The sequence below is a fragment of the Borostomias antarcticus genome (assembly GCF_949987555.1).
Source record: "Borostomias antarcticus genome assembly, chromosome: 11".
Classification (NCBI taxonomy): Eukaryota; Metazoa; Chordata; class Actinopteri; order Stomiiformes; family Stomiidae; genus Borostomias; species Borostomias antarcticus.
In genome coordinates this window covers 19,626,021-19,651,020 of record NC_140244.1, presented here as the reverse complement: position 1 = coordinate 19,651,020, position 25,000 = coordinate 19,626,021, and the positions used below count along the sequence as shown (strand labels likewise).

Here is a 25,000-nt window from a genome sequence, read left to right as displayed (position 1 = left end):
GAGGAGTTGCTGACAGAACACCGCCATGCTAGTGGAGACACGGCGTTCACCTTGGCCCCCGGGTCACTGCTGCATCACACGGCACGGGCACACACTCATCTCAACGTGCCGGGATGCTACTCTACGAACGCATTTGTTATTAACTGCTAACTGCTAGAATATCTGTATTCACAAGACTGGTATCTTTATCATTGTCAATGGCTAATCCTTGATGACGAGGAGGGTTCCTATCCACCTCCTGTGGTTGAGATGGTCCTACTGTATCTCCTAACCAGTGTATTAAGGGAGTACTTGTGTAGACAAGGCCTTAAAGTGCTGCCTCAATCAATGCAGGTCCAGTAATTGGCTTACAGGCCCAGGAGACAGCCCATCCTGGTCCCTGTGAGCCTGTTTGCTTTTTGCTCTGACTAGAGGGAGTGCTACCCCACTCTCCCCCTCCCTGTCTTTCTCTCTCCCTCCCTCTCCCTCTCTTTCTCTTTCTTTATCTCCCCCCTCTCTTTCTCTCTCTCCCATTCTCGCTCACCCCTCTCTCTCTCCCTCACTCCCTCTCTCACTCTCTCTCTCTCTCTCTCTCTCTCTCTCTCTCTCTCTCTCTCTGTTTTCACAACACAGATCACACGGTCAGCACCTAGGCATATGTTTGTCCCGAACACACTCCTGTTTACACTCGCCTGGTCGTGTCACATTGAGGACAGGGAAATCCACACTTAGAAAGGGAAGTGGTAAAAGTGAGGTCCATTAAACAGCCTAACGTGATTTTGACATTTTAGTTGCAAATGTCAGCCGTTAGCAGTTATGATCCAGGGAGTGTGTTCTTTTCGGGGCCTCCCTGAGGTCATCCAAAGGTCAGTATTGAGTTGATGAATTTATTAGCAGCAATACACAGCCATGCTCAGTCTCTGAGCCAGCAGGGGTTAAAAGAATGGCAGATGTTTGGTTGGACTGGGGTGTGTGTGTGTGTGTGAGTGTGTGTGTGTGTGTGAGAGAGAGACTGCGTGTGTCTCTGTGTGTGTCTGTGTGTGTCTGTGTGTGTGTGTGTGTGTGTGTGTGTGTGTGTGTGTGTGTGTGTGTCTGTGTCAAACAATGAGTGGAAGCTCCCCAGACCGACAACAGCAGGAAGGCGATCGAGGGTATCAGATGTCACCAGACTCCTCTCAGCCCACCCTGCTATTGTTAACACACTGAGAACAGTGCATATTTCACCTGTGTGTGTGTGTGTGTGTGTGTGTGTGTGTTTGTGTGTGTGTGTGTGTGTGTGTGTGCACGTGTAGACTCTACAAGAGCTTATTCACATGGCACACACAGTAACAGATGTGTATAATCTCTTACTGGTTGATGTATCTTAGAGTTGAAGCCATTACAATCCCAGAAGCACCTATGAGTTTGTTTAGCCGGCTAACTAAACATATAGTCATGCACACATACCAGTAGGCATGCACACTGCTGCGGCAATCAATAACATACATTATGATCTGCAGGCCGTCACAGAGCAAAAGACTGGCGCTGGAGGTACAGTAGCAGACCCAGGGTCAGATTACCCAGCGTCCATGCTCCCTTGTCCTCACCTCAACCGTGGGTATGGATCCGTACAGTTACAGTGCTCGGAACATGTCCAATAGCTGTTGAGAGTTGCAGCTGACTGGTTAGTCCTCCCGAGGAGACTCTAGGGTCTTCTAGGCCTCAGCTAATATGGAGGAGGATAAGAAGGTGCTGGGTAAGCTTTTCTATACTGTATACTGTTCTGTTTTCCGTGCCGGCCTCTTTATCTCCACTGTCACCAGAGGCTGAATTATTAGTGAGATTTGTGACTCCTAGGGCGTGTTCCTCGCAAATTTAGGCTATATGTAGCCTAGTGTTGCCTCAGTCAAGTCACGCTCTCATGAGGAGGCTTGGACCACTTTTCGAGAATGCAAACATTCACTGGGTCACACTAATGGAATATCTAGTCGCTCTCTACAGATAATAGCTTTCTCTCTCAGTACGAGCTAGCACAGTTACTGGCACTGCTATGTGTGAAGAGAGGAATAAAGATAAAATGTGTTTGACCAAATGAGATGTACTAGTGCACAATGGTTGTGGTCGACTTAGTTTTGTATTTGATTCATTTAATGACAGAGGGGAGGACTATTGTGAACCTGTCATTGTAATATGATTACTGTGACCAGCCTACAGTAATACATACTACAGCTACTTAGTTAAGCAAAAACACACAAAAGCGAGTGCTTTATTGTGGTTATTACCTCCGCCCAACCCAGCGCAGTGCGAAGGGTATTGTTATCAGTGGCGTGTGTTCATTTGTTCGTCTGTTAACAGGATTACGCAAAAAATACTAGATCAATTTTTACGAAACTTGGTGGAAGGGTGTAGCCTCGTCTAACTTTGAACCCATTACATTTTGGAATGGATCCGAATCACGAGGCAAGTCCGTGAGCCACCCAAACACGGCCAGCCATTCACCGCCATTCATTATTTTGGATCAGGATTATGCAAAACCTTCCTGAACGATTTTCATGAAACTCAGTGGACACAGGTGTAGCATGGGTCAATTAACCCATTCAATTCTGGAGTGGATCCGAATCACAAGGCTTGTCCACGAGCTGCCCAAACACGGCCGGCCATTCACTTCCATTCATTTATGCAAAAACTACCAGACAACTTTTCGTGAAACTCAGTGGAAGGATGTAGCATGGGCCAACTTAGAACTCATAACATTTTGGAGCGGATCCCAATCACGGGGTGGGTCCACAAGTCGCCCAAACACAGCCGGCCATTCACCTCCATTCATTTTTTAGACTAGATTTACACTAAAACTATTGGACTGATTTTCATGAAACTTGGTGGAGGGGTGAAGCATGGGTCAACTAACAACCCAATAAATTCTGGAGTGGATGCAAATCACGAGGCGGGTCCACGAGCTGCAAACATGGCCGGGCCAGCCATTCACCTCCAGTCAATAGGGGGAATTGAAACAGATATATCTTGACATGTGAAGGTCACGGAGACACATGGTTTGGACTGGCATAAAGCTCTCAACCTAACGAATGCAGAAATACCAAACATGTCCTGCTCACACGCACATGCAGAGCCACGAGATGCATTCATGGGCAGAGGTCAGTGCTCTCTGAGCACCATTTCTTGTTGGCATTGTAACGCAAAGGTGCAACATTCCGGAAGCCGCGACAGGCTGTTCTTGCGACCAAGTTATTCATGCAAAAACAAATGGCGTGTATGGACGGGGGCGTGGCCACCTGCACATTCAATTGCTTGGCATGTTGGATACGTTGGATAGTCATATTCTCTATACTTTAAATATTTGTTAATGTGAACGACTGCCATTGGAATAGCCAAAGCAATATTAATCGGAATGCTTTTAACAAAGTCACTTAGTTGTTAAAATTGCTTGGCTATTCGTTCAGTGTGAAAGTTATAGCTTATAATCCTGCGTTTCAAGAATTTATTTGTCTTTGCTATAAGATCAAATGAAATAAGACTACTAATCCTCATGGGGGATTTGGGCGTTACAGCAGCAGTGACATAAATGGCCGGACTTTTCTTTCGCATACTGTAGCATAGCCTTCATAGTTTGCATATTCAAGTAATAACAAAACTTCAGCATGACTTTATCAGCCATTTCCTTACTGTACTTTAAAAATTATTCTACTGGCCTCAGCATGTTCTTCTCTGTCTAAAGGCTTTTGTCTATCTAATGATAGATAGATATATAAGAAACCATCTCAAGTTCAAGGCCTTGAGACCATTATGCTTGTTCTCGTTGTGTCATTGAAATTGAGGGCTTCCCTCAATGAATTTTCTGAGTTTTAAATGTTTAATTAAAGGCTTGAATAAATGAATGAATGTGACATTTCTTATTTCAGGGAATCGTGACTTTAGCACTAGTTTAGTGTTTGTACAATATGGGACCGATTCAGTCAGTCATTTAAACTAAAGCTCAAGAGTCCCTGTTGAGGATGGTGCGTCTATATGATGAAGAGGACTTCATCCTGGATTACCTCCATGGAACTGCTTATTCCTTCTACCTGCAGCATTGAGTAGACTAACTCATGATGAAAAACTGCATTGGGTATCTATCCCTTATAAATAGATAATTCACAAACTGTTAATTAATGGCTTGTTAATGACTTGTTAAATGTTTGAATAGTTGGTAAATGATTTAAAACTATGCCTTTATACATAGTTAATAGATCATGAAAAGGCTATTAGTAAACTACCAATGACTTTTAATAGTTGATCCACCTACAGTTGGCCCAATCTGGCCTTCCGTCAACACGAATCAATAAATGTTTAGAAGTGAATAGATTCAACAGATTCAACATTTCTTTATTTGTCACATGTAACGTACGTGTACAGTTATAGTGAAATGTTGCTGCCGGCTCCAACAGTGGCAGCACCTGTTAAATTTCTCAGGGGGGGCAATTGTTGCGAATTGATGATGGTCAAGGTGACCTGTTGAATTGGTAAATTAACCTAAATCAGTTACAGTAGCTTGACATTGTCACATCGCATTGTTTTTTTTCTGGTCACCTCACATAGCAATACCACCAGTAACCAGATGGCAATATAAGACAAGGATTGTTCCTTAGTTTACATAGCCTACTCTAGGCTATAGTATTTGTGGTATAACAGTTAGTTCATTGTCAGTCTTGAATAGCATTTGGCTCTACAATCAATGAACATGAATGAAAAATGAATGAACATTCCACAGTAACCATCAACAATATGGGTTGACATTCATCAGTTCACCCTCAAATACACATTTGGATGTAAAGGCAACTACTTTAATATTAATGAAAATTACAAAATCTCACAATCATCTGATTCAGTTATCACATAGGTCTACATTTAATTTAGTTGCAGCAAATCCAGAATAAAGAGCAGTGGCATTGGGGCTGATAATGTGCAATGGATAAAAATGGATCTAAAAGTGGGGAATATTTGTTGTGTAGGCTACTTTTATCTTTCTATTTAATTTGATTTGACACAGCCTACTGCAACCTACTGTCAGGCAACTGACCAAAGGCATCTTCGAGGAGTGCCTGGTGACTCGAGGCTAAGCTAACACTGGTAGAATGGGATAGAAAAAAATCCCTCTCTCTTTTGCCTTTGGTGGTGCGTCGCCCATATCGCCCTAATGAACCAGCCGTCCCTGGGCTCTGAGATTATGCTCAATACAGATAGAGAAACAGAAATCATTATTTAAAGATTAGTAAATATATTTGTTAAGACCATGTCAATAGTTTATAGACCTTATTGGGACGTTACCCTTAAGTTGAAACTATTCCTCATTTACTAGCATGTACTAATAATGTGCTGCATACAGGGCAGAATATCACATGAGAGAGAGAGGGATATACAGAGAGAGAGAGAGAGAGAGTATCTCTCTTACAGAGTTAGTGGTCATTATGGATTCATTTTTCCTTGCATCCGACACATTGTTAGTACAGTATATGTTAGTAAATGAGGAATAGTTGCAACTTTAGAATAACGTCACAAAAAGGTCTATAACTCATGAACATGGTATTATCAAATATATTAACTGACCTTTTACAAATGAATTGATGATAATTAGTTATACCAATTTACTAATACAAAATAACCTTTGTAAACATTAGCAAATGAGGAATAGTTGTAACTTTAGAATAGCTTCCCTATAAGGTCTATATAAACTATTGACATGGTCTTAACATTTTGCCCTGCATCCAACACATTGTTAGTACATGTTCTTAACAAATATACTATTGACATTTACTCACTTCTAAACATGTGTTGTTATCTGCCCTCATTGATGGAAGGTCAGATGGGGCCAGCTGTAAGTGGATCAACTATTAACAAATACTTAACAAGTCATTAGTAAGTAGTTTAGAAACAGCCTTTTAATGATCTATTAACTATTTATAAGGGATAGTTGTGAATCATCAACCAAACATGTAACAAGTCCTTAATAAGTCATTAACTAACAATTTGTGAATGATCTAAACTATTTATAAGGGATAGTTGTTTTAAAATATCACCAACATATTTGAAAGAATAGAGAGAATGCCTACAGCATTTATATATTTTGACACATCACTTATGAGAACAAACCCAGCAGTTTCCCATGGTGGTTATTTCTGCAATACAATTCACACCCACAACCCACAATTTTGTCTGTCCAACATTTTGATGGTTTGCTGCTGGGTCAAAATAAAGTAAGCACTCACAAAAATATAATCACCATTCTTTCCTTTAGGCCTATTTTCCTGTCCCATCGTGAAAAGTTTAATTCCCTTTCTACTTTAGAACACAGGTTCTACACTGGAAATAGACTTCCCTTGTCAGAGGCAAAAAATGTCTAACTAATTATTGTAGTAATTATATTTTAGTCAACCATTGTTAATTGTTTAAAGTGCGATGCAAACATGTGTGCTTGTCAATTGTTTATTTGTTTAAATAGCCTATTATTAGATAGTGTCAGCTATATCTGTGAAAGCCCCTGATTTATTGCACTATATGGTAGGCTATTACTGTGAGGCGTTCTGAGTAGGCTGATATTTGCCGACACAACAGATACTGGAAATAGCCTATTTCATTCTTGGACATAAACATCTGTAGTTTTTACATATTTACTGGGAATAATGGAATTATAAAATAATGCCATTCACCACGATTAAGCAGTGCTATTGCTTTTATACAACAACACTGCACTGTTGTTTCATATTTTTTCATATTGTTTAAATAACATTGCTTTGCTCTGCAATCCAAAATAGTTCTCCATCGTTAACCTTGCTATAGGCAGCTTAACACCAGCTGGCTGCGTTTACGGAATGATACCTCTACCGGTGATTTGCCCATTGGTATATTGTGGTTATTGGCATAGCTCTGAATGCCTCTTGGCCAATCACAATGCGCGGTTGGAACTAGCTGTTGTATAACCTGGCATAAACCTGGCTGTTCATAGAATTCACCTTCACAGGGAGTCATTCCCCTTTTGTTGTCCTTTGTTGTCCATGAATGAATGAATGATTTTATTTTTGTGTCTGGCCGCTACATCACAGCCCCTCCCTTACAGGATTATGTGCCATCACGCTGACACAAGATGAAACAAAACAAAATGGAAAATAAAATTAGAAGATACCAAAAGAAAAATATAAATAAACAGATCAAAATGTCTAAACAGATGACAAAATAAAGAGTTTAGCGAGGAGATAGAGTGTGTGTGTGTGAGAGAGAGAGAGAGAGAGAGAGAGAGAAAGAGAGGTGAGCTTTCTTACACATAGACTTACAGTAAACACTATCTATTAATAAGTGAGAGGCTACTTGCTCCCATAGCTAGCCCTAGCTCACAGTAAAATTCATCCATTAAGCCTTCAGAAATAGGCCATTTTATATCCGGTCTGTTTGTCGTCATTGGATGACAGCAATATGGGACTTTATTTTAGGAATGTTTCTGGAAACAGAGCCAATGCCTTGTGCATAGTGAAAGATTCAGTAGCCAGATGGCTTAAGAATCTGCTTTTTTTTCCGAGGCCAAACAAAATGGCCCCTGAATATTGTGCCGCTGAGGCTATTATGCAAACGTTTTTTCTGGACCAAATGTTGTCGGAATTCTCTGGCCCCAACTTTGAATCCCAACCCTGGCATTTTCAACAGTTGGATGAAATGTTTCATTGTACACACGGTTCCCGTGACAAACACAATGACTCGATTTGCAGCATAGTTCACGGAGTGCACTTTTCCATCTCTTCAAGTGTGTACTTTGTGTCTCCCCATCTGCTTGCTCGCAGTTGAGAGCTGAGTAGGCGAGACTTCCGCTGATCAGCTGAGCCTGATGAAGCTGACCCACCTTACCCTTCGTGGGCTGTGTCAGCCCACGTCCACTCATAACACCTGATAACAGAGCGTAGAGGGAAGAGGAGCGTGTCTACGGTGCCAGGAGGATCGTATTTGATAATGTCTCTCATAATGAGGATGTTCTTCCCTCCTGGGGCGGCACTGGCGGAGACCTGTGTCAGTTATCCCAGCTCTGTAGGTGAGAGCGATGATTGCTTGTTCTCTCTGTGATAGCGCAGTCTCAGTCTAACCAGCGTGGGGTCCTGGCTACGGCGCACCCTCACACCAGGAGGGAACCCGACTGCTGCTCCTGATGATGCTGCTGTCTCTGGACTGGCCTTTCGCTAATCTGCTGAACTTCCAACATGTTGTAATAACCGTTTCTTTCTGTTATCCTGGTCAACTTAACTGACAGCTGCATTCATGTTTTGTTGAGAGAGTTTTGTGATCAGGCGGGTCCATTATGATACTATTATCTACTATTCTGGGAGTGCTGAATGGTTATCAAATCAAATCAAAATGTATTTATAAAGCACCTTTAAAAAGACAGCAGTCGACCAAAGTGCTGTACAAAGGTGGGTCCTTGATGAAAACATATTGTTATGTTTTAGACAGTCAGAATGTATTATGTATAACACTTATCTAGGTTTGTGTATCAGAGGTGGCAGAATGGCAGCAATCAACACTAACTGACCATGATTATGTCCATTAGGGTATAATAATAATACCTTGACCGTGTGTATCTTGTGCCTAGTGGCAGGAGCGAGGCCCAGGTTGAGGCTCTAGAGGGGCCCAGAGTTCGGAGGCAGGGTGTAGGTCACAGCAGACAGTCAAACGCTCTACTGTACTTCAGGGACACATCCTCTGCTCTGCTCTGCTCTGCTCTGCTCTGCTCTACTCTACTCTGCTCTGCTCTACTCTGCTCTACTACTCTGCTCTGCTCTACTCTGCTCTACTACTCTGCTCTACTCTGCTCTACTCTACTCTACTCTACTCTAATCTGCTCTACTCTGCTACTCTACTCTGCTCTACTCTACTCTGCTCTGCTCTACTCTAATCTAATCTAATCTGCTCTACTCTACTCTACTCTACTCTAATCTGCTCTACTCTGCTACTCTACTCTGCTCTACTCTACTCTACTCTACTCTACTCTACTCTGCTCTACTCTGCTACTCTACTCTGCTATACTCTGCTCTACTACTCTACCCTACTCTGCTCTGCTCTACTCTGCTCTACTCTGCTACTCTACTCTGCTCTGCTCTACTCTACTCTACTCTACTCTGCTCTACGCTACTCTACTCTACTCTACTCTGCTCTGCTCTACTGTACTACTCTACTCTGCTCTACTCTACTCTACTCTACTCTACTCTACTCTAATCTGCTCTACTCTGCTACTCTACTCTGCTCTACTCTACTCTGCTCTGCTCTACTCTAATCTAATCTAATCTGCTCTACTCTACTCTACTCTACTCTAATCTGCTCTACTCTGCTACTCTACTCTGCTCTACTCTACTCTACTCTACTCTACTCTACTCTGCTCTACTCTGCTACTCTACTCTGCTATACTCTGCTCTACTACTCTACCCTACTCTGCTCTGCTCTACTCTGCTCTACTCTGCTACTCTACTCTGCTCTGCTCTACTCTACTCTACTCTACTCTGCTCTACGCTACTCTACTCTACTCTACTCTGCTCTGCTCTACTGTACTACTCTACTCTGCTCTACTCTACTCTACTCTACTCTACTCTGCTCTACTCTACTCTACTCTGCTCTACTCTACTCTACTCTACTCTGCTCTACTCTACTCTGCTCTGCTCTGCTCTACTCTACTCTACTCTACTCTACTCTACTCTACTCTACTCTACTCTGCTCTACTCTGCTCTGCTCTGTTCTACTCTGCTCTACTCTACTCTGCTCTGCTCTACTCTACTCTACTCTGCTCTACTCTGCTCTGCTCTACTCTACTCTACTCTACTCTACTCTGCTCTACTCTACTCTACTCTACTCTGCTCTACTCTACTCTACTCTGCTCTACTCTGCTCTGCTCTGCTCTGCTCTGCTCTGCTCTGTTCTACTCTGCTCTGCTCTACTCTACTCTACTCTGCTCTGCTCTGCTCTACTCTACTCTACTCTGCTCTGCTCTGCTCTACTCTACTCTACTCTACTCTACTCTACTCTGCTCTGCTCTGCTCTACTCTACTCTGCTCTGCTCTGCTCTACTCTACTCTGCTCTACTCTGCTCTACTCTACTCTACTCCGTTCTACTCTACTCTACTCTGCTCTACTCGACTGTGCTCTACTCTGCTCTACTCTACTCTGCTCTGCTCTACTCTACTCTACTCTACTCTACTCTGCTCTGCTCTACTCTACTCTACTCTACTCTACTCTACTCTACTCTACTCTGCTCTACTCTACTCTGCTCTGCTCTACTCTGCTCTGCTCTGCTCTGCTCTACTCTACTCTACTCTGCTCTACTCTACTCTGTTCTACTCTACTCTACTCTACTCTGCTCTACTCGACTGTGCTCTACTCTGTTCTACTGTACTCTGGAGCTTTTTAAGACCTGCCAACAAGGAGAGAAGCTGGCTTGCACTGTAAGCTATTTATAGGTCACACTCTGAATTATAATGTGTGATATGTCGTGTGTGTGTGTGTGTGTGTGTGTGTGTGCACGTATTTTTGTGTGTGTATTTGTATGTGTGTGTGATCTTGGGGAAGCTTAGTGTATACTTACATATGCTCTACATATAAATACATGTAAATTACTGATATTACTGATAATAGTGTTATCAGAAATGTAACTCCTGATGGCAGAAATGGGAGAAACCATTATTTGGTTTGAGAATAACAGAGTCCCATGTTTTACACACAGAGCTGTGTGTGACGCAGCAGCAGATGTGGAGACCAGGTTCATGATGCCACAGGGGCGTGGATTTTCTTGTGGCTGCCTATTTTCCCTCATCCTTTTAGCTGGGCTACGATCAATATCCCACATATTCACACACCCCACACTTTCACTCTCTCTATCTCTCACACACACACACGCACACACACTGAGTCACAGACAGAAAAATACTGCTTTACTTTTTAACAAGATGCCCCAGATGAAAGTGGAGATGTGGTCCTGCAGCGAAACAGCAGCAGGGAGTGTGATGAACAACCCAGAACTTCTGCGTTGTGTATTTGTGTGTGTGTGTGTGTGTGTGTGTGTATGCGTTTGCATGCGTGTGCGTACGAGCGTGCGTGTGTGCGCGTGAGAGAGAGAGAAAAAGGGAGCGCAGTGTTTGGTGTGGTGTCTGGTGTGGTGGTTTGTTAGACAGCGAGAGGTAGCAGAGGGGTAGAAAGTGTTTGTACTGGAGAGGGGTTTAAATACCCATTAGGTAATTGTTTTTCCTGTCGCCTGGAATCCTGGCTGTCACATCTCTCTCTCTCTCTCTCTCTCTCTCTCTTTCGCTCTCTCTCTCTCACTCCTCCATTTGCTTCCCCTCCCTCCTTTCCCACTTCTACCATTTGGCAGCCCCCCCCCCCAAACCCTCTCCCAACAACAGCCTCCTACCCCTTGCTCCCATCCCCCTCCCCGTCTCGTGGACTGGTCTACAGCTGCTGAGTGATGTCGAGGCTGGGAGAGGGGATTGATGCTGATTGGACGATCAGTGTTCCATTTCCCAACCTTCCCCAGTAGCAGGGAAACGTCAGCAGTGTGGTGGGCACCTCGTCACACCTAGTGGCATCTGCTGCTCGCGCTAATACCTCCTCATACCGCGAGACCGGGAGGGAGGACGACGGCTAGATCGTGAGAGGAGGAGAGAGATTGGGGGAGGGACCGAGGCACACTTCGAAAGAGAGAGAGAGAGTGAGAGAGAGAGAGAGAGAGAGAGAGGGCAGAAAGACAGGGGGAGACAGATCGATAAGAGTGTAGATACACAACAAGCAAAAAGGAGATGGGAACGGAGAGAAGGAGCGAGAAAAACGAGGGAGGAGAGGAAGTGGAGAGATACGAGTCTTGAGCAGCTCGGAAAATTCCACTGTTCTTCCTGTTCATTCATTCGGATTCGGATTCAGATTCAAAATCTGAATCTGTCTGTTCAGTCGTTGGACACAAATCCCGGTACACAAATCACAATTCTCATTTGGACCCAGCAAACACAGCATACTTTATCCAGCGACCCATGTATTCTACATACTAACACCACAGTAACATAATAATTACCCAGGGCTATGACAGCTCGAGCTGTAATTGGTTGACCACAGCACGGAGCTGGTGGCAGTTTGTCCCTGGGGAAGAGAGGAGCTTGTGTCTCCTGTGTTTGTAGCTCTGTAAATAGGAGAAGTGTGCGGCTTTCCTGCCACGGCAGGCCAACGTGGAAGCTTTGTCAGACAGTGCTGCGTACACTACTTGTCTGTTATTGCTGCATTGTACAACACTATAAATATTCGACATTACATGCCTCAATTTGACCGCGCTATTTCAGTGGTGTAGCCGGCATGTAACATTACTCATTCTAATACTGTCCATGTAGACCGGCCGTACTAGTGTTGTCTCTCTTGGTCTGTCCCAGACCTGTCATGCTGGTGTTGTCTCTCTTTGTCTCTCCCAGACCTGTCATGCTAGTGTTGTCTTTCTCTGGCTCGCTGAGAGTGCAACATGGAAACCTCTCCGGTTGTCCTTGGCAACAGGACTGGATGTCTTGCAGGGGCCATGTAGCCTAGCTCTGTTGTGGTAGGCGACTGCACACTCCTTCTCACTCCGCAGTTAATACCTCTAGCAGAACAGATTATCTTTCTTAGCTCGGTAGGTAGACTCAGAGTCATGTTATAATATAACAAAGCTATGTTAAAACATTCGGTATGCCTAATGATTTGGCACCTAGAGGTGCTGTGTAAGTGCGGTGAGGCAGATAAGAAAGCACCAAACCTCCCGACTCTTTAATAACGTTCCATGTCAGCGATATAATGTATGATGGCAGAAGCTCCTCGAGCAGACTTGTGTGTGAACATTTCTCCATTCATACAAGCTCTCCGGCTTCTCGGGACTAAGTGAAGAATACGGCCATTGTTGAGTGGCTGTGGAAGGGAGTTCATCAGCGCCGAGGCCAGAACTCTGAGTACCGAGGCCAGAACTCTGAGAGGGTCCAGTCAGCCATTGTCTCCACGGCTGGAACAGAACAGAGCAGACAGACACCGATAGCGATGAAACCGACCGGCCTCCCCTCCCTGACCACACTCAGCCTGCTGTCCGTCTGGAGGAGCTGCTCAAGAAGAACCAACTTCTAGTTATGACAGGGTTTCTTTTGACTGGCCATGGGGTGCTGACAAAGCACACCCATGTTCGAGAACCAGGAGAACAGGCCCCCGAGTTCCTGTGAGGCTCGCAAACACAACATACTGTATCTCAGAGCTCATTAGCAGAGCTGTCGCTGCTGACCAAGCGAACACAGTTTGTCACCATGCAAGGGAAGTGTATTTGTGGGGAAAGTGCTGGCTCTGTAAGCATGACATGGTGTTTGATGTTTTAAAACATCTCTCTGTTGAAGACTTTATTAACATTTCTACCTGAAGCTCCAACACATCTACTCTGAGAGTGTGTGAGTCGGTATAATCACACCTGCCTTCTTATCAGCACTGTAGCTCACCACCAAAACAGCTTACAAATACATGTTGTAAGTAGATTGTATCATACCCAGATACTTCGCAACCCATCACAAAGACCCAAGGATGACTTCAGAGCAGGACAGGATAATTAGTCAACAGAGGGCAGTGGTCTACATTGGGGAATGTTCTGGAAAAGTGTCTCTATTCTCTGCAGAGAGCTTCATTATAGCTGAAACCAACCCTGCCGTGGAACCGCAGACCACTACGATTCCGTCTGCGCAAATTCCCAACTTCCTCCGTTGGAAGAGCTGCATTCAGGGCGGCTGTGGCTCAGTGGTAGAGCGGGTCGTCCAATGATCGTAGGGTCAGCGGTTCGAATCCCGCCTCCTCCTGTCCACATGTCGAAGTGTCCTTGGGCAAGACTGAACCCACCCACACTGAACTTCAAATTGCTCCCAATGAGCAGGCTAGCACCTTGCAAGGCAGCTGCCGCCATTGGTGTGTGCATGTGTGTGTGAATGGGTGAATGAGAGGCCTTCATTGTAGAGCACTTTGGATAAAAGTGCTATATAAGTGCAGTCCATTTACATTCATACAGTAGCAGGACTACTGTGTGATGTCAGGGGACTGGTGATCAGGTGACTCCTCATGTTGATATTAAGTAGTCTAGGACTAAAAATACTGATGGTCTGAATAGGGAACCTATAGTTCTGTGATTCATCCCGCCTGTCACCCCAAATGACATGAAACGACCGCTGTGATAGAGAGAGGAGCTACTGGTGGGACGTTCGAGGCTGAGAGGGACAGCTGGGGCTCTGGTCAGGTGTTTGTTTATTGGACGATGTTTCCCAGAAGAGCTGGTGTTTGGCCTCAGATTGGTAAGACCAAGGTGAATAGGGACATTTTCCAAAGAAACAGCTCAGTGGTGATTGACACACAGCGGCTTCTCTCTCTCACCTGTCTGAGCCGGTCAGGTACGGAGCAGGTGTGGTAGATAGAGGCACACCAGCTCCGCATGTCTGCTCATGGGAGGCTTGGCTGGATACTTAAAAAAATATATGTATTTTTGTTTACGTATGTTTGCGCGTGTGTGAATGTGTGCATGTGTGTGTGTGTGTTTGTACAGTGTATGTGTGTGTGTGTGTGTGTGTGTACATTTGTGCATGTACAGTATGCATTTAGTAGTAGTAGTAGTAGTAGCAGTAGTAGTCCTTTCTTAATCCCTGGGGGAAATTGCCACATCAAAAGACAACGTAACAGATACAGTAGATGTGTTAATAGATAGATATTTATATGTGAGGTGATGTGAGAAGTGTGATATGTGTGTATGTGATGTGTGTGTGTGTGTGTGTGTGTGTGTTGGAGTGCATGTGTATATGTGTATTGTATTGTATGTTCTTATCCTAATCACAGATGGGTTATGACTTCCCCCAGCCATCTGCCAGGTGTGCGACGGCCCCTGTCATCTTGTCTTTGTAAGGACAGGCGCACACACAATGGCCCGGTCTCTATTGTGTGGTGTCAGTTCCCTCCCTCCTCCCTCAGGGCGGCTCCCTCCACAACCCCCCTCCCCCCCCGTTAGGACTGCACCTCACTAATCATTAACTCAGAATGAGGGGAGGGGCTGTCTCTGGTTAGCCAACGTAGCAATTAACATTTCATCCCACCTTTTGACACCAAACGTTGCTGTGTGCTTGATATAGAGCGCAGGAAGCATGCACTTTTTTCACTTCCGCCTCCTTTTGAAATGGCCTTGACTCGTCAGAAGCACCAGGAGCCGTTGCGAGTGCTATTGTGTGCTGTTTGTTCGTCAGAGTTCCCTCCACACGAGCGCATTCTCCGTCGGAGTATTTCCAGCGATGTCTTTGTTGTGGTGCAGGAGGCAGAGTGTATGGAGTAAAGAGTTCCCCCAAACAATGGTGTCAGGTCCCCTCTATCGAGATGACCCTCTGTCTGTCTCGTTCCCTTAGAGCGCCAGGGTTTTTGGTTTCATCAGATTGAGATGGAGGTTGAGTCTCTTAATTTCCTGTCCTTGGATCACATCCACGTCCGCCTACTCGCTACTGTCACCTCAAAGGGAGCAGCGAGCGGAATCGCACTCTTGTCTCTTTAAGCTCCCACTCACTTCCTGTTTAGACAGTCACCCTCTTGACCGTTCATCGTCGCCATCGTTTTTATGACAGGCGCAGGCTGCGTGCGGACGCTGATAATGGCCTCTATCGATGTGTATCCTGTTGTGTATCCTGTCTGTTCTCACGTGGACGCCGTCATGATGCGCGCTAAGCTCAAGTGAGAGACGAGTGAGGTGGCATGACTTCCTGCCGGCGAGCTCACCGTGCTCTCCTCTCTCTTTCTCCCAGGTACGACACGCCCCCCTCGAGACGGAGAGGTCCCTGGGGTGGACTACAATTTCCTCTCTGTGGAGGACTTCCTGGACCTGGAACAGAGTGGCACACTACTGGAAATAGGAACATATGAAGGTGATGATGATGGTGATCAGGATGATGTTGTTGATGATGATGATGATGATGACTAGGGATGCACCGATTGCAAAATTCTGGGCCGATGCCGATATTTAAAATAACAATCCAGCCGATGGCCGATGTTTATTTAATAAAATTTTTATTCTCCCTTTTGTGCCAGGGAAACAAAGAAAGGAAGTGTTTGGTTCCAAAACACCGATTTTTATTTCACTTTAATTTGAAAGCAAACTACACATGCGTTTGCGGCGTTACGTCACGGATCTTCTCCGAATCTGCAGCTGGGTAGGCTACATTTTGCAACAAAAAAAGACGTAATTGTTGCGAAATGCCAATGTTCGGCCGATGCATCGGTGCATCCCTAATGATGACTTCTATTGACTCTACAGTTACAGATAAATCTTTCTGCAGTCTTTCAAGAGAAGTATAATACTGTATAGTGAGACAGATCCCTCCACATCCACTCTCCTTTCCCTGATAACTGCCTACTCGCACTTCACTTCCAAACGCCCAACATACCTGTGTGTGTGTGTGTGTGTGTGTGTGTGTGTTTGTGTCTGTGTCTGTGTCTCGGTACTGTATGTGTCAGTCTGTATGTGGGTGTTCATGTGTGTGTGTGTGTGTGTGTGTGCGTGTGTGTGTGTGTGTGTGTGTGTGTGTGTGTGCGTGTGTGTGTGCGGGACAGGAAGGGAGAATATCACTGCGTTAATCTGCTTGGCACCAGCTCTGGTGTGTGTTGGCACATTTCTCCCCACCCTGTAGACAATGTCAAATACCTGTCAAATACCTGTCCACAGGAGCCCGCGGCCGAGGAACATGAGGGAAACAGTGTCATTCATACCATTCAGATGGATATAGTCTTTATAATAATAATAACATATAACATAAATAATAAATAATAATGATAATAATAAGAAGAAGAAGAAGAAGAAGAAGAATTAACAGTCAATGTTAACACCGTCTTATGATCAATAGTTCAAGGCTTTTATTGTCATGTGTATTATAAAATACTATGAAATGCACTGTGCCCGGCACTCTCAGACATCAAGACATAACTTAAGACATAAGACAGTAAGACATTACAACAATATGACAGGAGACGTTTACAAAATAAAACATTAAGAGACTGTAGACATTACGAAATACGACAATAAAACATTAAGATATTACAAAGAGACATTAAAGTGCATAGAGCAATAGTAGGAGCATCAGTGATTCATCAGCCTAACTGCCTGTGGAAAAAAACTGTTACTGAGACGGGTGGTACGTGACTTGATGCTCCGGTAACGTTTTTTGGATGGAAGGAGAGAGAACAGTGCATGGGCAGGGTGACTGGGGTCCCTAATGATGGTACAGGCTTTCCTCTTACAGCGAGTGGTGTAGATGTCATGGAGTTTAGGCAGATCGGTGCCAATGATCCTAGCTGCTGTCTTTACAACCCTCTGTACTTTCCTACTGTCCTGGGAGGTCATGTTCCCATACCACACACGTGATGCAGAACGTGAGAATGCTCTCAATGGTGCACCGGTAGAAATTCGTGAGCGCTTTGGTGCTTAAACCAAACTTTTTAAGACGCCTCAGGAAGTACAATCTCTGTTGTGCTTTCTTGAGGGTGCACTTGGTGTTCAGGGACCATGTGAGAGTGTCTGAGATGTGTATACCGAGAAATCTAAAGCTGTCAACAACCCCCACAGATGCTCCATCGATGATAATTGGAGTGTGATCAGTTGTAGTCTTCCTAAAGTCGACAAGGATTTCTTTAGTCTTACTGACATTTAGAGAGAGGTTGTTATCGTGGCACCACAGGGTGAGGTTCTCAACTTCCTTTCTGTTGGCCCTCTCCTCATTCTCGCTTACTAGGCCAATCACAGGAGTGTCATCTGCAAATGTAATGATGTTGTTATTCTCGTACATAGCTACACAGTCGTGTGTAAACAGGCTGTAGAGTAGAGGGCTGAGGCAGCATCCCTGCGTGGCCCCGTTCCTAAGCACTACGCTGGATGAGAGTGCCTTGCCTGTCCTCACTGTCTGAGGCCTGCCCGTCAGAAAATCAAATAGCCAGTTACAGATGGAGCTGCCCAGACCAAGGCATCTGAGTTTCAACACTAACTTGGATGGAACGATAGTATTAAAAGCAGAGCTCTAATCAATAAACTGCATTCTGACATAGGCATTTTTATTTTGGAGATGGACTAGAGCAGTGTGCAACGCAAGTGATATAGCGTCATCTACAGATCTATTTGCACAGTAGGCAAACTGCAGTGGATCGAGGGTAGCAGGGATGTTACGTTGGTTGTATGAGATAACCAATCTTTCCAAGCATTTCATAATCACAGATGTCAGAGCAACAGGTCGGTAGTCGTTAAGACAAGAGACAGGTGTTTTCTTAGGTACAGGTACGATGATGGTTTCCTTGAAACACACACAATGACAGGGACAGATTAAATATGTCCGTAAAAACCGGAGCTAGCGATATTCTTACTGTGCATCGTTTTTCAATGCCCAGTAATGAGAAGCAATGCAGCTACAGTAGTACAAATATTATGTACCGAGAATGGCCGGTTTATGACACACAGAATAGAACTCTGTGTTATAGAAATCTAGCCTCCAAACTGTAAAACATACAATCATCCTAATCTATTGCTGTGGGGGGAAAATGGAAAAACAACAGATATTGTGCCCTCCAATCAGAAGCTATTGAAATGAATGTAGCTAGTTCATGAGGAGGAGGGAAGCTGTTGTCCCCTCCGCCAGCTTCTCCATTGTGCTGTCTGTGTACGGCCTCTGCTCCCAGACAATGAAGCTCCACCCCCTCAGTCCATAACGACCCCGGCTCGCTCCGTCCCGCCTCTCCACCAGCTGTCTTCGCCGTGGCCTCCCATATCAGGAAGCGTCGCGCTTTCCTGCGCTGTGTGTCTTTTCTTTAATTGAGTTGATTTTATAGATCCTATCCCCGCTATCTTACTTTCCCGAGCTCTGCCTCTGTACCACCCCCCCCCCCCTCCACCCCCCCAATCTTCCTGTCCCTCCTTCTCTCTCTCAAGCCTGCTAATGTCCCTCTTGTTGCCTAGGTAACTATTATGGGACCCCCAAGCCTCCACGGCAGCCCGTGACTGGGACAGTGATTCTCAGTGATGCTGGGTCCCAGCAGTCCACCCCCAAGCGCACCAAGTCCTACAATGACATGCAAAACGCCCGAGTAGTGCCTGCTGAAGACCAGGATGACGACCAGGCCTCGGAAATGAACAACAGTTTTACAGGTGAGTCACTCGATCACACATACGCAGCGTGTTGTCTGTGTGTGTGTGTGTGTGTGTGTGTGTGTGTGTGCGTGTGAAAAAGAGAGGGAGATAGAGGAGGAGAGAGTGTGTTTGTGCCTCTCCTCCTCTCCTCTGTGTTGCTTGGGGTGTCTGGCGGTTACATCATGTCTTTGTGATGCTGATTTCTCTTTGTGAGACTCATAACACTGCCATCTGCCTGTGAGGAGGGGTGGGGGAACAACCACAGCGCATGCTGAGTTTAATCACAGGGCCTCTCCTTCTCTCTCTCTCTCTCTCTCTCTCTCTCTCCCCCCTCTCTCTCCCCCCTCTTTCTCTCTCTCTCTCTCCCCCCCTCTCTCTTTCTCTCTCCCCCCTCTCTTTCCCTCTCTCTTTCTCTCTCCCTTACTCCCCCCCCTCTTTCCCTCTCTTTCTCTCTCTCTCTTACTCTCTCCCTTACTCTCTCTTTCCCCCCCTCTCTTTCCCTCTCTTTCTCTCTCTCTTTCTCTCTCCCTCACTCTCTCTTTCTCCCCCGCCCCTCTCTTTCCCTCCCTTTCTCTCTCTCTTTCTTTCTCTTTCCCTTACTCTCTCCCGCCCCCCCCCTCTCTCTCTCCTTTTTTACGTTCGTTCTCACCTCTTATTAATATATCATTCATTCTGCCTGTCTCACACAATCTTGTCTGACATATCTGTTAATGGGGGTGTTAATATTATGTTATATAACATGTTACCAATTAAAGGGTGATACTAGAGTGGGCGCGATGTGCTTTGTTGTTTTCATTTCTAATGGGGGTTAATCTGATAGTCTAGACAATCATGTTTGTGCTGATAAAAGTATGGATGTGGGGTGTTAGCGACGGGTGTGTTTTGCCCCGGGCTGTCTGTCTGTCCCCGCGTCTGTGAAGAAGAGAGTGTGTGAGACTGGTCCCGGTCCCGGACCGTTTGTTTTCCCCCCTCCAGTTGTGAGTCTATGGTCTCTCTGTGTGCCCCTGCCAGCCTGCCTGGGCACTGAATCAGCGTTTGATCCCTCCTGAAAGGCCTGCGGAAGTGAGGGAGCAGCAGAGGAGAGAGGGATGGGGGGGTGATTAGGGGGGGGTAGAGGCCAGTGGGCGGGTGGAGGTGGTGGGGGGGTAGAGGATAGTTTTGGGGCTTTGAAGAGTAAATGGCTGTGGGTGGAATTTGCATACTCCCCGGGCCCCATTCCTTTACGATTATAAACTGCATGCATAGGAGGAGTAGGAGGAGTAGGAGGAGGAGGCGGAGACTTAATGTGTCAATGATTATATTGTAATGAAAATCGTCTAGTGAGTAATGGTAGCTTTTTGTCAAACAGTGAGATGAATGCCGGTAGGTACTTCCTGTCGAAACAAGTAAGCATACTATCATGTTAGCCCGGTGATACGGGATACTGCCGTGTCTCTAGCGTACCAGCTAACCACTCCACAGTTCTCCCTTTTAGCACATCACATAAACCCTCTTCTCTGTTTTGTTCTGTGTTGTGCTCCTTACCCAGAATCCTTAGTGCGTAGCCTCTTCCCCTCTCCCTTTCTGTGCTCAGGTAACCCTAGTGACCAGGACGAGAGCCGCGGCGGCGTCCTGCGGCCGTACCCGGCGCGCGAGAACGCTCCGTCCTACGGTCTGAACAACGCGGCCGCCTCCACCTCGGACAGCGGACAGCAGACGCATGCACAGCCCCAGGCCTCTCCGGACGATCCGCTGGGCCCGCTGCCGGACAACTGGGAGATGGCCTACACCGAGAACGGAGAAGTGTACTTCATAGAGTACGTATACCCTGACTCCTAGTAGCGCTACACTAGCTCCTAGTAGTCTCTTTCACTACGTTTCTACTCGGCGCACAGCAAAAAGGTCATGCTAGCCTGTAGCCACATGGAAGCCTCAGTGCATGCTAAGGGTATGCTGTAGGCGAATGTACTATAGGAGGTTGTGAAGTACATGTATGTTCATACAGTATACCCTTAACGTTACTATATTTTACAACCTCCCACAGTGCTTTGGCTGTCTTACAGCATATCCCTAGCATGCACTGAGGCTTACATGAAGCTAGTTGATCTAGACATCATTTTCTTCGCTAGAGCAACTTGATTCTGAGGCTGAATGGGCCCAGTCAGTGGCATTTTCAGTCAGTCCTGTCAGTCCCATAAGCAGGAAGACCCGCCCCCCTTCCCCCGCCAGGGTTCTACAGGCCGGCCTGGTAATCCGTCCATGACCTGCTCTCTAAGGAGATCACAAACTGATCACCTGACCAGATCCAGACCCTACCGCAGCGCCGCACCAGGAAATGGCTGGGTGTATTCTCTATGCTGGATTATTGGTCTGTGTGTGTGCGTGTGTGTGTGTGTGTGTGTGTGTGTGTGTGTGTGTGTGTGCGTGCGCGTGCGCGTGCGTGTGCGTGAGTCTGTGTGTATTCTCTATGCTGGATTATCAGTGTGTGTGTGTATTCTATATGCTTGATTGTTGGTCTGTGTTGTGTATTTGAAAGTCACAGACCAACAATGCTGGATTTGTATTTGAAAGTTGTACTGTAGCTATTTTCAAGACTACATTGATAGTAACATTGACATGTATCTATTCTGATTAGATGATTCCATTCCTTTTCACTGGTTTGTACTCCTCCATCCATGTAAACATACAGACGTACAGTTCTGAACTTCTCACACTACCACTGCCATTGCTCTTTGTATTTTCTAGTCTTGAATGGCTTTTGATTGTGTTGCCTTTTTTCATGTGTAGTCACAACACAAAGACCACCTCCTGGCTGGATCCTCGCTGTGTGGACAAATCCTCCAAACCTCTGGAAGAGTGTGAGGACGATGGTAAGCCAGACTGTGTGTGTGTGTGTGTGTGTGTGTGTGTGTGTGTGTGTGTGTGTGTGTGTGTGTGTGTGTGTGCATGTGTGTATGGTGTTGGTATTTATATAAGAGTGTAGCTGACACCGTTTGGCTTGTCCACACTGCAGAGTCCCACACTGCACAGTGTTTTCCAGCCTTGCTGGGTGTATCAGTAGGTGGTGCACTTGAGCTCTCATAAACACAGTGAATCAGGTGTTTCATTCTGGAGTGGAGGCACACATCCAAGTGATCACATGATCAATGCCATAACTGCATAGTCAAAACCTACCCGGCTACAATAAATATGATTCTGATTCTGATCAAAATGTACATTCATTGTATTAATATTATTCATTTTGCTGATTCTCTTTGAAAGCAACTGTCTCAGTCCAGGCTCATGTAATGTTGTTGTAAATTTGTTTTGTCAGAATTGTCAGTAAAATGTTATTGTAATTTCAGCTAAAAAGTATTACAATGCTAGTTATGATATTATGGAACATTATATTGATAGCCCAGAGAAAGAATTGTAGCTCAAGAGAGTACTAGTGTAAGAAACTGTGCCACCTCATGGCCATTTTGAGAACTCTCTCTGGTATAGAACATCTGAAATAATTAGATGTTTTTAAAGATAATCGGGCAGGTGGAGAATCCTAACTAGACCATTTAGAGTCTTTATATATTAATGTTACCTCTCCTTTACAACATATCTATGATAACTAAGGAATCTCTATTTTCCCTCCCTACTTCTCTCTGCAATGCTATCCCATTTCTCACCCCATTTCTCCTTGACCCCCATGTCTTTTTTCTCCCTCATCTATTTCTTGTGTTACATCCTGCTTTCCTCACCTTGGAGAAGAAGGGGTACACACCGAGGAACTGGACAACGAGCTAGGTAGGCATTCCCACTTCCTCTAGGCTACCGCGCTCGCGTAGAAGCAATTCAAGGAACGCTAATTTGAGATCCCATCGTAATTTATGTGGTGTGCTGCATTGTGTGAGTGATTTCCTTTTATGCACAAGAACACATTTCGGAGGTGTTTGGCTGGTGACTCCGGTTGATCTATGTACTCAGACCTGTTATACAGACTGGAAAATGGCTCTTCTGGTTGGCTTCTGCTCTGTGGGTGGCAGATACACACTCACATACAGCCCTGATATGGGAAGAAAACTCCGACTTGTACGAGGCTTGGAATGACTGGCTACCAGACCCTATTATTTCTGTTAGATCAGAGGCAGGCAGTCTGTGATTATCGATTGTGAAATCCAGCCTGCTCCAAAAGTGTTTGGTGGAGTCAGTACAAGCCCACGCTAACACACGACGCTAATGTCTTTGTATGAAATCAAATACAGCGCGGAAGACAACGAGATGCTAACGACTTAATGGGAGTGTGTCAGCTTAATAGGCCCTGTCTGTCAGACTGTTCCTTTTAGCAGGGCTAGGATGAGAGTTTGAGTGTGTGTGAGTATGTGTGTGTGTGTGTGTGCCAGCCCACATTTAACTGGGTGTACTATAATATTACGCCATATGCACTGAACACATGACAGTAAATCTCAGCTAGATTGACAGTGATATACAGTAGATTCATACAGAGATATACAGATGTGGTTTCTAGACTAACTCCCTAAACACTGGCCTAAATTTACCCGCTTGACACCGACTGGTTTACCCTGAATTGTCCCAGTCCAGTTATGTTTAGGGTTAGGATCAGTATGTGTACCTGCTTAGTGGGTCACAGTCAAACCAAACCCCAAAGGGAAACAGGAAGTAACCTGAATCCAGGCCCGGAACACTCGGACACAAACCTGCCACATCTGGAGCTTGACTGAGAGGGCCGCGTCTGAATATATGAATATTAGATGAAGTAGGAGGCGGCCGTCGGAGGTTTCCAGTCTGTTATTTCCATCGAAAGTCTCCAGACAGCTCACTGATGGAGTTAGAGCTCCTTCACTGACAGTAAGAGAAAGAATGATCATGAAGAGTACTGTAAAAGCCCGATGAAGAGAGATAACTTCAGAGTTGGGCTGTTAGAACCTGCGACACCTTTAAGTAAATGGTCTGCACTTATATAGCGCTTTTCCACCTTAGCGGCACTCAAAGCGCTTTACAATGGCCTCTCATTCACGGTAGCTGCCATGCAAGGTGCTAACCTGCTCATTGGGAGCAATTTGGGGTTAGGTGTCTTGCTCAAGGACACTTCGACATGTGGATAGTCGGAGCTGGGATTTGAACCACTGACCCTTCGATCACTGAACGGCCCGCTCTACCAACTGAGCTAGAGCCGCCCCACAAGTATTGTAAGAGGAGAATGGCAGAGTGGTACATGCTGAAGAACAGCTCCCAGATCAGGCCACTTTCCTCTCATCCCGACTCAACAGTGCCCTGAGCTCTGCGCCATACAAATAAAGTTTGATTTGATTTGATTTGATTTGAAGGGAGATCACTCCACACTCCCGAGGACCTGACCCCTATGAAGATGACCAACAGTTGGGGTGTGTCCAGTATGTAATGCAGTGGTCTTCTCTAAATGATGTTGTCTCTCCTTCCAGAGCTGCCTCCAGGATGGGAGAAGATAGATGACCCAGTGTATGGGGTGTACTACGTCGAGTAAGTTCAGGCTCTCACTGAAACCTCACCGCACAGCTGTCTTAGGTTGTAGGACGCTCTTATCATGTCTCCTTACGTCTTCATCTGCTCTTACAGCAGAGTATTCCCTCACATAGCGCCGTGCAGTTAGTGATGTCGGTCAGCTGACTTCTTCTACAATTACTCTCCCTATCTCTTGGCTTTCTCTCTCTCTCTCCCTGTCTGTCTCTCCCTGTCTCTCTCTCTCTCTCTCTCTCTCTCGCCCTCTATCTCTCTCTCACTCTCTCTCTCTCTCTTCCCCTGTCTCTCTCTCTCTCTCTCTCGCCCTCTATCTTTATCTCTCTCTCCCACTCTCTCTCTCTCTCTCTCTCCCCCTGTATCTCTCTCTCTATCTCTATCTCTCTCCCTGTC

General features: G+C 45.5%; 1 protein-coding gene across 1 annotated transcript in view; it reads left to right on the top strand.

Annotated features, from left to right (window-relative positions):
- The window catches only part of LOC311315219 (membrane-associated guanylate kinase, WW and PDZ domain-containing protein 1-like), a gene marked incomplete at its 5' end in the record, with an annotated part of 102,784 nt that overhangs the window by 39,104 nt on the left and 38,680 nt on the right, over nt 1-25,000 (top strand). Inside the window, 6 exons of the mRNA XM_084445835.1 lie at nt 15,780-15,899; nt 18,971-19,159; nt 20,715-20,937; nt 21,908-21,990; nt 22,862-22,897; nt 24,553-24,610. Coding sequence (XP_084301961.1) covers nt 15,780-15,899; nt 18,971-19,159; nt 20,715-20,937; nt 21,908-21,990; nt 22,862-22,897; nt 24,553-24,610 — 709 coding nt within the window. The remainder of the gene's footprint in view (nt 1-15,779; nt 15,900-18,970; nt 19,160-20,714; nt 20,938-21,907; nt 21,991-22,861; nt 22,898-24,552; nt 24,611-25,000) is intronic.